General features: G+C 39.0%; 1 protein-coding gene across 6 annotated transcripts in view; it reads left to right on the top strand.

Moving 5' to 3' along the window:
- The window catches only part of APC (APC regulator of WNT signaling pathway), a 317,483-nt gene that overhangs the window by 97,145 nt on the left and 203,927 nt on the right, over positions 1 to 16,411 (top strand). For 5 of the 6 annotated variants that reach the window (XM_049794815.1, XM_049794814.1, XM_049794812.1 and 2 more), the window contains 3 exons: positions 2,236 to 2,352; positions 3,034 to 3,248; positions 3,667 to 16,302. In XM_049794815.1, the coding sequence (XP_049650772.1) occupies positions 2,236 to 2,352; positions 3,034 to 3,248; positions 3,667 to 10,234 (6,900 nt within the window). In that variant the 3' untranslated portion in view covers positions 10,235 to 16,302. Of the gene's footprint in view, positions 1 to 2,235; positions 2,353 to 3,033; positions 3,249 to 3,666; positions 16,303 to 16,411 lie in introns of those variants that run through there. The other variant, XR_007505045.1, reaches the window with a different exon arrangement.

Below are 16,411 nucleotides of genomic sequence, written 5' to 3'. Positions count from 1 at the left end.
ATTCCACAAATTATGAAGCAGAACTTTCTTCTTGTAAAAATGCTTATCTCTGGGTCATATTCTGTTTTTTTTACCAAAGCACATATAACACATGGGCTATAAAACTCACTTTTATGACACTGATCTGTTAGTGGAAGTCCAGTTTTAAAGATGAGTTTGAGTGATCTTAGATTCTCTAATTTAGTCTGCTAGTGATGGTGTTAATGGACTGGTATTACCTGGAGAATTAATACAGTATTGTGGCTTCTCCTACAATTGCAGCAAGTAAATAATAGGGGAATAATAGTAGAGAAACCTGTATTTCAAAAGAGAATCTGAATGTGATTTGACAAGTCATACATAACTACTCTTGACACCAGCACCACCCGAAGAAGCTTTCCAAGTATGAGCAAATGGTGTGACACCTGAGTGTCTCTTCCGATGGCTCCTGCTGTGTAAAGAAAACAGCCTGAAAATAAAGTCTGTAGGAAGTGCTTAGGGTGATCCTGAGAGTTGAGAGTGCAGAACTGTTCTTCGTTGGTGTGGAACTTGTTTAAAATTATTAAATATTAACTTATAATCCATTCTAATTAATATATACTGTAAACAAGCCGGAACAGCTTTTGGAAGGGAAAACCCTGTTTTCCTTGCAGTTTGAGTCAGCAATTTTAAGTAAAATTGACTTTATCTCTTAAAACACTTTTCGCAGAAAATTTTCTCCACTAGAGGAGGAGCTAACTAGTTACGACCGAGAAAATAATTAGGAATACAATAGAAGTTACTGGGTAAACTCTGATTTGGTATTAGGGCAGATATTAAGTACATTTAGTATTCTTGGAAGGGAAGTCAGAGACACGTGGGTCCTCTGACCCATGGTGTGTCTTCAGCCACTAGCATGTAGACCCCCATACACGTGCACACACGCACACACAGAGCAGGAAGTCCCTCACTCGGGAAGAGTTAGAAATGGAGTTTAATAAGAATATGGGACGGACTGTGCTCATCAGGCAAAGGGCACGGCGATACAAGCATATCAACCAGCTGACTATTGAGATGCAACTGTGCCTTTCTGTCCCCTTTATCCCTGTGTTTTCCCATGCCTGTGCCTCCCCAAATCACATAGATCCATTCCATTTCCTGCCTTCGGAACGTCTGGGTTCCCATCCCATAATAAGTCTTCTACAGTCCCAGAATGTTCTTCCCCTGGATCCCAGAAAGTGTCCCACATCCCTAGGCCAGGATTTCTAGGCTGACCTGCCTCAGTCTAAAAGGGGCAGAGAGCTGTTCCCATCGACTTTTCGTGATGGGTCTCCTGAGAGAGCCCTGGAAAGAGCCCGGACAGGGTGCCCCCTCCTCTGAGCCCTTAGTTTGGGTTCCCACCCGCCTTTGGGCCCCTGTGCTCCTCTCTGCGTGCTGAGATGGGCCCCTGATGGGCCGATGGCTCCTCTGGTGGGACTGGGAGCAGCCAGGGCAGGGGATTACTGGGCTCTTCCATCCGCCACTGCCTCCCTCTGCTCCCTTGCGGGTGTGAGCAGGGGAGCATTCATCACATAATCTAACAAGCTTATTGCACTTCTGTGACAACGAGAGCATCGATAGGTAAAAGTTTTCTGTCAGATTTCATGAGGGATATACATGCTTACTGCAGCCCATAATGGATGGAGTTTAATACTGCCCACTGTAGTGACAGCCTATCTCAGTCTGGCTACTAGCAAGGACAAGGACATAGGCTGAATGGCTACTCATCTTCTATAGAAAACTATTCTGGTTGTAAAAGACACAACGTATTTTTAAAAGATTTCGAAGAGCTTTATAAACATTAATCAAAGTAATCATACCATCTGAGAGACAGGCAAGTCTTACTGTTCTATTTTACAAGCAGAAAGGCTGAGGAAAAGATTATATAAATCTCTCCTGAGATTACATAAGTAGTGTGGACATTGGAGTAAAGCACAAATCTGGATTATTTGGACCGATTTTTCAACATGTGTGGAAAGCAGGGAACTTGATTTCAAATCTTTGTTTTAGGTACCCACACAGAAAAACCAGTACTTCTGATCAAACTTCATGCTGAAATGTTAGAACAGTCTAGCAGGCAACAAAACAAAAAGCACATTTCAGCAAATTTTAGTTCAGTAGCTGAACATGACCACTGTTAATGAATCCACAGCATTCCAGAAATCCAGGAGGAAATCTGATAACCTGCTCTAGAAGTAGCTATATTGAGATACATTATTTTTCTTTCACATTTTGTAGGTCATTGCGAGTGTGTTGAGAAACTTGTCCTGGCGAGCAGATGTAAACAGTAAAAAGACTCTAAGAGAAGTTGGAAGTGTGAAAGCACTAATGGAATGTGCTTTAGAAGTTAAGAAGGTATTCTGTATAAATGATTGAGATAAATTTTGGAGAGATTGCATTTATTTTACACAAAACACAAATATTGTTGTCCTTTTTGATAAAAGCGGTTGGTCAAATATTTGGGGTGGTTTAGGTAACTTGCTTTGAAGAGAGTTGCTTTGAGTTAACATAGCAGCAGCCCACAATGTAGCAATGACACCTCAAAACTACTAGTATTTCTGTACTTTTATTTATGAGGGTTGACAGCTTTTGCTCTTCAGTTTCATGAACTGTGCTGTTGAAATAGCTTTTTTTATAATTTTGCAATTTAATAAAACCTCTTTTGAGTTAGTGAATAGATAACTACCACTTCTGTAATTTTCTACATATATTTTTGGTATCCAGACAGAGTCTGGATTCCATCAGAGTCTCCTGCCAGCTAGTATTCAAGCCATTTTTACCATTATGGCAGCTAACAAATATTGTAGCACATATTTCTGAAAACTTTGGTGCAAGTAATACCAAATCCATAGCTGAAGGAAGGAGAGAAGCAAACAAAAGTATTAACGTGTGCACTGCTGCCTGCATCTAACTTATCAGCCCAGAAAGCAGCAATTGGAACATACATAACTCCTTGAAGCTAACTTAGGTATTTCTGAGAGCTTGTGATCAATAGTTGAAAACTTCTCTAATTCTGTCATTTTGTTATTTACTTAGGAATCCACCCTAAAAAGTGTTCTGAGTGCCTTATGGAATTTGTCAGCACACTGCACTGAGAACAAAGCTGATATATGTGCTGTTGATGGTGCTCTTGCATTTCTAGTCGGCACACTGACATACCGGAGCCAAACAAACACTTTAGCCATCATAGAAAGTGGAGGAGGAATATTAAGAAATGTTTCTAGCTTAATTGCTACTAATGAGGACCATAGGTGGGTGTACTTTTTATGACAATCTTTAGCAGTTCCGCATATGTATTTAGTAAACAGTTTCTATGACTGAGTCTTAATATGTATGCATGTATTAAGTATATTAATTAAGTACAGTTAATTTTTAATGCATTTGATAAGGCAAGTATTTCACTTACATAACAGGAATATGCGGATTAATACCTGCTGCTTGTTAATGATGAATTCTACTAAAAGCGAACTATTTATATTTGTAATAGGATTTGATTAGCATTCAGATGAAAGCTAGAGGAAATATGAGATAGATTTGCACTGGAGAATTCATGATTATCCTTTCTAAGGGCAAAACTTGCCTCTAGCATAATAGGTTTGTGTTTTGCTTTGGTTTTTATCCTTTTGAAACGCCACTTACTGGTATTTGCTTTCCATTACTCAACACCAGGCAAATCTTGCGAGAGAACAGCTGCTTACAAACCTTGTTACAACACTTGAAGTCACACAGTTTGACAATAGTCAGTAATGCATGTGGGACCCTGTGGAATCTTTCTGCACGAAATGCAAAGGATCAGGAGGCGCTCTGGGACATGGGAGCAGTCAGCATGCTGAAAAATCTCATTCACTCAAAACACAAAATGATAGCCATGGGTAGCGCTGCAGCTCTAAGAAACCTCATGGCAAACAGGCCAGCAAAATATAAGGATGCCAACATTATGTCTCCAGGATCAAGCTTACCTTCTCTTCATGTCAGAAAACAAAAGGCACTGGAAGCAGAATTAGATGCTCAGCATTTATCAGAGACTTTTGACAACATTGATAACTTAAGCCCGAAAGCATCTCACCGTAATAAGCAGAGGCATAAGCAAAATATATACAGTGAGTATGTCTTGGACTCCAGTCGGCATGATGATGGTATATGCAGATCAGAGAGTTTTAATGCTGGTAATATGACTGTACTTTCACCATATTTAAATACTACGGTGTTGCCTGGCTCTTCCTCTTCCAGTAGAGGAAATATAGAAAATTCTCGATCTGAGAAAGACAGAAATCTTGATAGGGATCGAGCAGTAGGTTTAACTACCTATCATCCAGCTGCAGAGAATACCGGGAACTCCTCTAAGAGAATAGGAATGCAGATTTCTACTGCTGCAGCTCAGATTGCCAAAGTTATGGAGGAAGTAACAAGCATGCATATTCCCCAAGAAGACAGAAGTTCTGGTTCCACTTCTGAAATGCACTGTTTGACAGAAGACAGAAATGCCCAGAGGAGATCAGCCACTGCCCATACTCATTCCAATACGTACTTTCCTAAATCTGAGAATTCAAACAGGACATGTCCTGTGCCTTACACAAAAATGGAATACAAGAGAGCTTCAAATGATAGTTTAAATAGTGTTAGCAGCACTGATGGCTATGGTAAAAGAGGCCAAATGAAACCTTCCATTGAGTCTTACTCCGAAGATGATGAAAGTAAATTTTGTAGTTATGGTCAATATCCAGCTGACTTGGCACATAAGATTCATAGTGCAAATCATATGGATGACAATGATGGAGAGCTAGACACTCCTATTAATTATAGCCTTAAATACTCAGATGAACAGTTAAATTCTGGAAGGCAGAGTCCCTCTCAGAATGAAAGATGGGCAAGGCCTAAGCATATAATAGATGATGAAATGAAACAAAATGAACAAAGGCAGTCAAGGAGCCAAAATGTAACCTACCCTGTGTATACTGAAAGTGGAGATGATAAACACATGAAATATCAGTCACCTTTTGGACAGCAAGAGTGTGTTTCTTCCTTTAGATCGAGGGGATCCAGTGGTTCAGATCAGAACAGAGTAGGCTCAACTCTTGGAATGAATCAGAAAGTAAACCAGTCCTTGTGCCACATTGATGATTATGATGATGATAAGCCAACCAACTATAGTGAACGTTATTCTGAGGAGGAACAACATGAAGAGGAAGACAGGCCAACTAATTATAGTATAAAGTACAATGAAGAGGAACATCATGTTGATCAGCCTATTGATTATAGTTTAAAATACTCAACAGAAGTTCCTCCTTCTCAGAAGCCATCTTTTACTTTTCCAAAGACTTCTTCAGTGCAAAGCACTAAAACTGACCATATTTCCTCAAGCAGTGGGAGCACATCAGCCCCCTCAGCTGGTTCAAAGAGACAGAATCAGCTTCACCCAAATTCTGCACAGAGCAGAGGTGGTCATGCGCAAAAGAGTGCCTCCTGTAAAACTCCTTCTATTAATCAGGAAACTATACAAACTTACTGTGTGGAAGATACCCCAATATGTTTTTCAAGGTGTAGCTCTTTGTCATCTTTGTCATCAGCTGAAGATGAAATAGGACGTGATCAATCCACACGTGTGACAGATGCTAACAACACACTACAGATAGCAGAACTAAAGGAAAACAGTGGGGCTCTATCTACAGAAGGTGCAGTAAGTGAAATCACATCAACATCGCAGCACATCAGAACAAAATCCAGTAGACTTCAGACTTCTAGTTTGTCTCCTTCTGATTCCTCTAGACATAAAGCTGTTGAATTTTCTTCAGGTGCCAAATCTCCCTCAAAGAGTGGTGCACAAACTCCTAAAAGCCCACCAGAACATTATGTGCAGGAAACACCGCTCATGTTCAGCAGATGTACTTCTGTAAGTTCCCTGGATAGTTTTGAAAGCCGTTCAATTGCTAGTTCGGTTCAAAGTGAGCCTTGCAGTGGAATGGTAAGTGGTATTATAAGTCCCAGTGACCTTCCAGACAGCCCTGGACAAACAATGCCTCCAAGCAGAAGTAAAACACCACCCCCTGCCCAAGCAGTTCAAGTAAAAAGAGATGTAGCTAAAGGTAAAGTACCTAGTGGAGAAAAGAGAGAGCCTGGTCCTAGACAGGCAGCTGTAAATGCAGCTGTTCAAAGAGTTCAGGTACTGCCAGATGCTGATACACTATTACATTTTGCCACAGAAAGCACACCGGATGGGTTTTCTTGCTCTTCTAGTCTGAGTGCTCTGAGTCTTGATGAGCCGTTTATACAGAAAGATGTAGAGTTAAGAATAATGCCTCCAGTTCATGAAAATGAACATGGAAATGAAGCAGAAACTGAACAGTCAGGTGATACGAAGGATAAGCAAGACAAGAAAGCGGAGAAGCCTACTGAAGCAGAAAAAGACATTCTGGATGATTCTGATGATGATGATATTGAAATATTGGAGGCATGTATTATTTCTGCAATGCCAACAAAGTCTTCACGTAAAGCCAAAAAGCCTTCTCAAGCATCTGCTCCAAAAGTACCTCCTCCTGTAGCCAGAAAGCCCAGCCAGTTGCCAGTTTACAAACTTTTGCCTTCACAAAGCAGATTACAATCCCAAAAGCATGTGAGTTTTACACCAGGAGATGATATGCCACGGGTATATTGTGTTGAGGGTACACCAATAAATTTTTCAACAGCTACATCTCTGAGTGATCTCACAATAGAATCGCCCCCGAGTGAGTTGGCCAATGTAGACAGCGTGGGTACGGGAGCAGAGTCGGGGGAATTTGAAAAGCGAGACACCATTCCTACAGAAGGTAGAAGCACTGACGACTCTCAGAGAGCAAAAAGCTCAACTCTGACTCCCCCAGGCCTGGATGATGACAAAACAGAAGAGGGTGATATTCTGGCTGAGTGCATTAACTCAGCTATGCCGAAAGGAAAAAGTCACAAACCTTTCAGAGTGAAGAAGATAATGGATCAAATTCAACAAGCATCTTCATCTCTAAGTAATAAAAACCAACCAGAAGGTGAGAAGAAGAAGCCAACATCACCAGTAAAGCCTGTTCCCCAAAATAATGAATACAGAGCACGTATAAGAAAAACCACAGAGCCTAAAAGCAATATTAATAATGAAAGAAGCTATGCAGAGAACAGAGACACAAAGAAACAGAGTCTTAAAAATAATTCAAGAGAGTTTAATGACAAATTGCCAAATAATGAAGAGCGTGTAAGAGGAAGCTTTGCATTTGATTCCCCTCATCATTACACACCTATTGAAGGAACTCCCTATTGTTTTTCACGGAATGATTCCCTAAGTTCTTTAGACTTTGATGATGATGATGATGTTGACCTTTCAAGGGAGAAGGCAGAATTAAGAAAAGGAAAAGAAGCAAAAGAAACAGAAACTAAAGACTGCACTAATGCAGAACAGTCTTCAAATCAGCAATCAAGTAACAGGACACAAGTTTGTCAAAAACACCCAACAGGCAGAAGCCAGCCTAAAACTTTGTCTCAGTCAAATAAAGATATTCCAGACAGAGGAGCGGCTACAGATGAGAAAATGCAGAAATTCGCTATTGAAAACACACCTGTTTGTTTTTCTTGCAATTCATCTCTTAGTTCCCTCAGTGATATTGATCAAGAAAACAATAACAACAAAGAAGGAGAACCTGCGAAACACTGTGAGGCTACTGATTCACAGATGGAACCAAACAGACCACAGACTTCTGGTTATGCACCTAAATCATTTCATGTTGAAGATACTCCTGTATGTTTCTCTAGAAACAGCTCTCTGAGTTCTCTTAGTATTGACTCAGAAGATGATCTTTTGCAGGAATGCATTAGTTCTGCTATGCCTAAAAAGAAAAAACCCTCAAGAATAAAGAGTGAAAGTGAGAAAAATAATTCCAGAAATACAGGTGGTATATTAGCAGAAGATTTAACACTGGATTTGAGAGAGATACAGAGGCCAGATTCAGAACATGGTTTCTCACCTGATTCAGAGAACTTTGATTGGAAAGCTATACAAGAAGGTGCAAATTCTATAGTTAGTAGCTTGCATCAAGCTGCGGCTGCTGCATCGCTATCTAGACAAGCTTCATCAGACTCTGATTCTATCCTTTCATTAAAATCTGGTATTTCTCTAGGGTCACCATTTCATCTTACCCCAGACCAAGAAGAAAAACCTTTCACTAGTAGTAAAGGTCCAAGAATTCTGAAGCCAGGAGAGAAGAGTACACTGGAGTCTAAAAAAGTAGAATCTGAATGTAGGGGAATCAAAGGAGGGAAGAAAGTGTATAAAAGTATAATTACAGGAAAAGCTCGCTCCAATTCAGAAGTTTCAAGCCAGTTGAAGCAACCACAACAGACAAGTGTGCCTTCAATTTCACGTGGTAGGACAATGATCCATATTCCAGGAGTTCGAAATAGTTCTTCAAGTACTAGTCCTGTTTCCAAAAAAGGTCCCCCGCTCAAAAACACAAACTCCAAGAGTCCCAGTGAAGGCCAAAGTTTGACTAGTTCTCCAAGAGGAGTCAAGTCATCAGTGAAACCTGAGCCAGCTCCTGTAACTAGGCAGCCATCAGGGCTGAACCAGAGTGGATCAAGTAAAGGACCTTCTAGATCAGGATCTAGAGACTCCACTCCTTCTAGACCTCAACAGCAGCCATTAAGTAGGCCGCTGCAATCTCCAGGCCGAAACTCAATTTCCCCGGGAAGAAATGGTATAAGTCCTCCAAACAAACTGTCACAGTTGCCAAGGACATCATCTCCTAGCACAGCTTCAACTAAATCTTCAGGTTCAGGTAGAATGTCATATACGTCACCAGGCAGGCAGATGAGCCAGCAAAACCTTACAAAGCAAACTGCCTTACCCAAGAGTACCAGTAGTATTCCACGAAGTGAGTCTGCTTCAAAAGGGTTAAACCAGGCTCTCAGCAGTGGTGGATCAAACAAAAAGACTGAACTATCCAGAATGTCATCTGCAAAATCTAGTGGAAGTGAATCTGACAGATCTGAGAGACCTGTTCTCGTTCGTCAGTCAACTTTCATTAAGGAAGCTCCGAGCCCGACTCTAAGACGGAAATTAGAAGAGTCAGCTTCATTTGAATCTCTGTCTCCTTCCAGACCGGATTCTCCCACAAGGTCTCAACTACAGACCCCAGTTTTAAGTCCATCTCTTCCTGATATGTCTTTATCCACTCATTCAACTGCCCAGACTAGTGGTTGGCGAAAATTACCCCCTAATCTCAGCCCTTCTGTAGAATATGATGGGAGACCAGCAAAACGTCATGATATAGCTCGTTCTCATTCTGAGAGTCCATCTAGATTGCTGATCAACAGATCAGGAACATGGAAGCGTGAGCACAGTAAGCATTCCTCATCCCTTCCTCGTGTAAGCACTTGGCGAAGAACTGGAAGTTCCTCGTCAATTCTATCCGCTTCTTCAGAATCAAGTGAAAAGGCGAAAAGTGAAGATGAAAAGCAACACGGAAGTTCTCTTTCTGGACCCAAGCAAAGTAAAGAAAGCCAAGCACCAGCAAAAGGTACTTGGAGAAAAATAAAAGAAAATGAAATTCCTCAGATAATGAATGATCCTCAGCATTCTTCCTCAGGTGCCGCAAATGGTTCTGATTCCAAAACTCTCATCTATCAGATGGCACCAGCTGTCTCTAAGACAGAGGACGTGTGGGTGAGGATAGAGGACTGCCCAATTAACAATCCTCGATCTGGAAGGTCACCAACTGGAAATACTCCCCCTGTTATTGACAGTGTTTCAGAGAAAGGGGGTGTGAATGGTAAAGATTCTAAAGAGATTCAAGAAAAACAAACCCCAGGGAATGGAGGTGTTCCTGTTCGTACCATTGGTTTAGAAAACCGTCTGAACTCTTTCTTTCAAATAGACAGTCCAGACAAGAAAGGCACTGAAACAAAGCCTCTGCAGAATAATCCTGTTCCTGCACCAGAAAATAATGAAAGTACTGTAAGTGAGCGTACACCATTTAGTTCCAGTAGCTCAAGCAAACATAGCTCCCCCATTGGTGCTGTTGCAGCAAGAGTGACTCCTTTCAACTACAATCCAAGCCGCAGGAAGAGTAGTGTGGACAATAGTTCTGCTCGGCCATCACAGATACCAACACCGGTAAATAACAGCACGAAGAAACGTGACTCCAAGTCTGAAAATCCAGACTCCAGTGGAACTCAGAGTCCTAAACGTCACTCTGGCTCTTACCTGGTAACCTCTGTTTAAGTGCAACAAAAAATAAATAAAACTGATGTATTATATACAGCAGCTATTTAGAAATTTTGTTTCAAATGAAACTTTAAAAGATTGGGGATTGATTCTTTTGTTTTTTTTATTTGTTGTAAATAGTTTTGATTCTTGTTAGAGGGTCCTTGTTCTGGAAGCCATATTTGATAGTATACTTTGTCTTCACTGGTAATATTTTGGAGGAATACCTGATGGACAGTTTGGAATAAAATTGCTAACGCAAGTATATTTGTACAGTATGTTTAACATATATTTAATTAGCATCCCATCCCATAATCCTTTAAATATTGCTTGTCGTTGAAGTCATGGAACACTGCAGATAGAGATGATACAGTCATGTTGCTTTATCAATTATTTCTAGATTACAGACTGACTAAACTACATCAGGGAAGAATTGGTATTATTTATGCAAAAAAGTATACTCCGTTTTAGTATTTGTGAGTCCATCTAACCCAATAATTAATCATGTGGCTGTGAAATTCACAGTAATATGGTTTCTGCTGAACAAGCCTTCCCAGCCTGCTTTTCTGCATGAATGGAACTGATGGTTCATTTTCTGAAGTAATGATTAACATTTCTGTGGTCACATAATGTGCATAGATAGTTATGGTGTAACAATTTACACTTTCTTTGTGCTCTGGAAAAAAAAAAAAAGGAAAACTGTGTAACTGTAAAACCTTGAACAAAATTATTTTACCTGAATTAGAGTTTATCTTAAAGTAGGTAGAATTTTTTTGCTATGCTGTAACTTGTTGTATATTCTGGTATTTGAGGTGAGATGGCTGCTCTTTTATTAATGAGACATGGGTGATGTCTCAACAGAGACTAAAATGAACATTTCAGAATAAATTATTACTATATGTAAATTGTGTGTGTTACTTCTGCATTACCTAAAAATACGGTATTTTGTTTTGAGATGTCACCATATAATGTGTTATATAATGCACTTAAACTTGAGGCCTGATCCAGCAGAATCTTGCACCTCCAATATTTGTTCTTCCTTATCACTGATAAATGGCTGTTGTAGGATGCTTATAACAGTTGCAGGATCAGGCCCTAGGTCTTCTGTAATATATTTGTAATTGAGACAGTTTCACACATCTCAGGTGCATAACAAGGCTAAAAGGCAGGGTTTTTCCAGTAGCCAAGCAGTATAGTTGTTTTCGTGACTGCAAGCCTGAAACAATATTGTATCTATAAAAATAATATTTGTAAAACAAAAGATTTTTTTAATTGGGGGAAATAAGGTAGAATGTGAAATAGTGACTGTAAGATGAAATTTTAATTCTATTTGAAATCTTCATGCATTTTTTAGATTTATTTTTTAAAAACTATGAAGGGGAAAATATCGCAAGAATGCCATGGCAGCAAGAAATTTGTTACCGTAGTAGAAAAACAATTTTATACGCAAACCAGGACATTTGCTGCCCTAAGCTTTTTGGATGCAAATACGGTTTGTGCTACACCAATGCTGAAAAGACAGATTTATACTTTAAAAATATAAATATAGTATGAATTTAGATGAGAATTGGTTTGAAGTAGAAACATGAGAGAGCAGAACATTACCCATTCTGTGCATGATTGAACAAACCATGAAACAGTATGTCAGTTTTGTTGTATCTCAACTGGACTATTCTAAAATTAGCATTCTAAATAAATGATATTCAGGATTCAAAATGCCCTGATTTCAGGAAGCCCTGAAATGGAGCAATTTACCTTTATGGTAGCTTTAACACAGTTGCAGAGTGTATCACATCTGTGGTTTTTGTACTTCACCTGATATTGAAATGAATCAATTTTTGTCTTGAATTCACCATAAGACATGAGCTGTTTATAAACAGAATTGAGATACTATGAGCCGACAGAAGTCAGCATAGATAAAGTCAAAAGCCAATACCAAAAATATCTGTTTGGCAAAATCGGTATCTTATTTGCTCTTTTGTTCTTTGCTTCCTGTCAGATTGGCTTAGAGACATGCCGTGTTTCTATATCATCCAGTAGATCTGTTAAAAAGCAGTGCTCCTCATTGTTAGCATTTGAAATATTTTGCATATAGTATCTTCACAAAGCTTTTAATGGGAATATTAGTGTCCTTTTAAAGATGAAATAGGAGGCAGAGATTATCTGATGTGCTCAAAGTCAGAACTTCCTGTTGGAGTAGGATACAGAACTCCGTCCTTGAGCTTAAAATGCAAGACCACTTTCGTTAAAAATGATGTGATACTTTTTTTGTGCTGGGCTTTTAACTACTGATATGAAGATAATACCACACAATCCAGGATAGCTGTTCAACACTGGCTTTACATCTATGACATGTTGATATAAGAATTTAAAGGTAAACTCAATCTCAGTAGAGAAATTCTGATTTTAGTTTTATAACTGAGGGAATCAGAAGAAGATGAGGTGAAACAATAAATAATTGTATATGTATCAAACACCAGAATGTCTTTGAAAATTGTAGTAGCTTCTCTAGATAGTCTTGGAGGTACTTCATGATCATTATAATTGGGAAGTTTCTCTTAATATTGTCATAAGTAACCTATATTTATAGCAAAGACAGATGAGAGAAGCTTTCCAGCTATAAGGGTAGTGATACACTAAGATATGCTTCCCATGGGAGTTGTTAAATTTCCATTATAGAAGATATAAGAAGAGGTTTATGAAACATCTCATAGGGATGGACTGTAGTATATTTCGTATTGCCTCTGTGCAGAGATGGGCTTAGGTGATCTTTTGAAATCCCTTCCAGATCTACATTTCTCTGATTCTTTATCTGAAATATTTAGTATCCACTAAGAGCCTTTTAGAATATTTAAGGACATCCATGCTGTTCGATTTATGTTAGGGATGAGGATACAAAGTTATATTCTAAGCTTAACTATAAAAACAGATCCCGGAAATACAAAACTCAAAAAAAAAGAAACATGGCTGTAGTAAGTATAATTGGTCTTGGATTTTGTTAGTGATGTCTTAATTAATGATAGTCAAATTTGATGTATGCTGCTAAATATTTACTCTTTCTTGGTTTTATGTTTATGAAGTTGCCACAGCAGGTGCAAGGACATTCTTTACGTCAAGACAAAACAAAGGAAAGCAAGGAGCTAAGGAAACCAAGACTCATTTTACTGTTCTTCTGGGAGGCACTGCCTTTCTTTCTGCAGATCTTGATAGAACTTTTGTGACTTATGCTCAGACCTTCAGTTGTCCTTGAATTAGCTTACCATATCCAGAACATATAAAACTTGTACTTAAAAATCATTTTATACTGAAAATACACTCATAAAGCTCATTTCAGACTTAGAGCTTTGTCCTCTTGATGTGAAAAGCAGAAACATGACCTCTCCACAAATTGTAATTGGTTCACTTTTTAAAACATACATTCATTTTAGTTTCCTGCTGTGTGCCACAGTTAAGGTTATTGCTCATTTTCTGTGAAAGCTCTTCTGATTAAATATTGCAGACTTTAAAGGGGAACTAATCTATTTCTGTTTTTCATGTGCAGTTCTCTATCAGAGTATTTTCCCCTGAAAGCTTTAAGGTAATTCTCAAAACTCTGTCAGAGATGACAGCTTAAAAATTGAAAGCCTTGCCAGGATTTCCTGATGAGATTGGAATATTGTTTCAAGCAGGATTTGGCTGCAGAATGCAAGTATATATGTGCTATAAACTTCAGTAAGCAACAGTATTCCTCAACATAGACTAGTATCTTTGATGGTTTTGGGAAGTTAGTTGCTGTGTCTTGGGTCAAGGGGGAGGGCAAAACAAGGGGCAATTTCGGAGACTCTCAGCCATATTGTCCCAGGGATGTACTTTCATATCTTCCCCAGTAAATTATATAAGCTGCACAGGAGAGAGATAACATTTTGTCCCACAAATTAATGAGTGTTTATTCTGAAAGTGTACGAGTAGACCATGAAACTGCAACACTTTTGTTTGATAATCTGACAGTTGAATTCTTTGATGGTCGCTTTGGAGGACTTCCTAACTGTCTATCCCCCCATCGCCTGTAACAGAAATTGAGATAGAAATAGAGATTACCAAGAAGATAAGAATGTATTAGTGTCTTCATTTTCTTAAGGATAAAGATCCATATTATTGCTAGAATCAAAGAAACAGAATGCACTGTTGAAAGAAGTTTCCTTCTCCCTTCTGTGCTCCTGGCTGTGAATCCTGGCTCTCATCTGACCTTTCAGTGGACTAGCTCACCTCTTACTTAGCAGAACTGATGGAGGGCGTAGGATTAGTGCTGCATTTAGTATGCTGAATTTGCTTAGTGCAGAGTTTGACAAACACTGCCTGAGCCAGCAGAAAAGAAAATAAACAGCTAGGGCTGGTAGAAAGAGGTTGGGATAATTTCCTTTATGGCTGGTCAGTGGGTTGGATCAAGCCATTGCAGGCAATTTTAAGCTGATATGCCAAGTTTCAGACCTGTTCTTTGCCCCTTTTGAGACAGCAAAAGCAAACTAAAGTGTGTGGGGGGGTGGGGTGGGTGGGGGTACTTCTAACTATTTTTCACTTTGAACTTCTGCTTTGCATTTAAATACATTATGTTCGGGTAAGTCCTTTATCCTGGAAATTATGACAGCTAACTTCAGAAATATTACATCAGTCTATAGTTTGCGCTTGTGGAAAAGAAGTATTTCTTCATCAAAAATACTCCAAGAACAAATTTTTCTACCATACATAAACTTCTAGGCGACAATTTTTAAATTTACAATATTGAATTCAATGCAGTAAATCCTTCCAGTAAAAAGGATTGTTACGAGATGCCTCCCAAACCATCTTTTCTCATCTAGCTTTCATTAAATAGTATGAACAGCCATAAGTGTGTGGCTAACAATCCCATGTAGACTTCCACCTAAACATAACTTCACATATCTACTCTAATGCCTTGCAAAGTCGCATCCACCTGCCTGACAGCTCTGTTCTTGTTGAGATGTGTGATTTGGATGAAGCTGCGTATCAGAAGTGAAGTGTCAGTTAATATGAAGCGTGACTTCCTTCATATGCTTAAAACTTTGGGGACCTTCTTAATACCAAATTGCCCAAACGTATTCACCCTCTGGTTCCACAGCCATCTCCTTTGCACTTTTACATTTAACCAGAAGAGATGCCCATGCTTTTATTTTCAATTCAGATGACATTGTAGAAATATGGTTGCTGCTTCATAGTTTCCTATATGCAGAATAACAGATTGTATCTGTAAATGTGTTATAGAGAATGTTACGTAGTTATGGTTGAGTTTGTAGTCAGAATGGTAAGTTAACTGGTTACGTGTTGTGTTTGGTTACATATTGGAAGTGCAAGGGAATTAGTTGTGGTGCAGAAGAGCTTAAGAGTTCACAACAGTAATTAATGTAGGTGTCAATTAATTTGCGATGCCAAGATGAATACAGAGTATGTATTTAATACATAGGTTTTCTGCTGTCAACTTTCAGTTTACCAGATGTGCTGTTTACTTACTTTAAGACTGGGTAATGCCTCCCTAGCATAGTTTTGCAAATTACCTTTCTTAGGAAATTTCCACATAGTTAGAGGCTTATGTATTTATGAATTGCTGCCACTTCAAGATTTCAGGAAATTATTCTAATTCTGCTGTTTGTGAAAACATCCTTTGCTTGAGTGGCTGTGGAATTGAGTTAGGACATCAGGAAGATGTAGAGGGAGCTTGTTCACTCAGTAAAACGCACTTCTGCCCAGACCTCAAGCCATATGTACAAAGAGTATCTCTAATGCCCTACTTCTTGGTGGGATTTAACATGCATAAAGCTTGTGCTGGTTCTCTGCAAGTAATTAAATTGTCATCCTCTGAGATCAGATGCATTTTCCCACCTGTAAATGTTGTTTCTCTTGAACAAACTCGGCCCACAATCATCCTTCCTTCAGTTCTGTTGTTTGCTTCTGCCTGAGATGCATTACTGTTTATACCCTAAAGCTGTAATTAATTCTTTCTTCAACTATTCTAATGTATTTTGTTTCACAGTATACTTATTCTGAATTTAGTCTTGCTATGCATAATTTATTTATTACTTGCAGCGTTATATAAAATTTCCTCCTGATTGCACCTTGTCAGAGTGGAATTGTTTTCTTGGCTACTACTGAAAGTTGGGTGTCTGCTGTATTAGAAATATGATTTAATTTAAAAAGGAAGTTGCT

This window comes from Accipiter gentilis, chromosome Z, assembly GCF_929443795.1.
Source record: "Accipiter gentilis chromosome Z, bAccGen1.1, whole genome shotgun sequence".
NCBI lineage: Eukaryota > Metazoa > Chordata > Aves > Accipitriformes > Accipitridae > Astur > Astur gentilis.
Note: the sequence above shows the minus strand (reverse complement) of the source record. Positions and strands in the feature narration are given on the sequence as shown.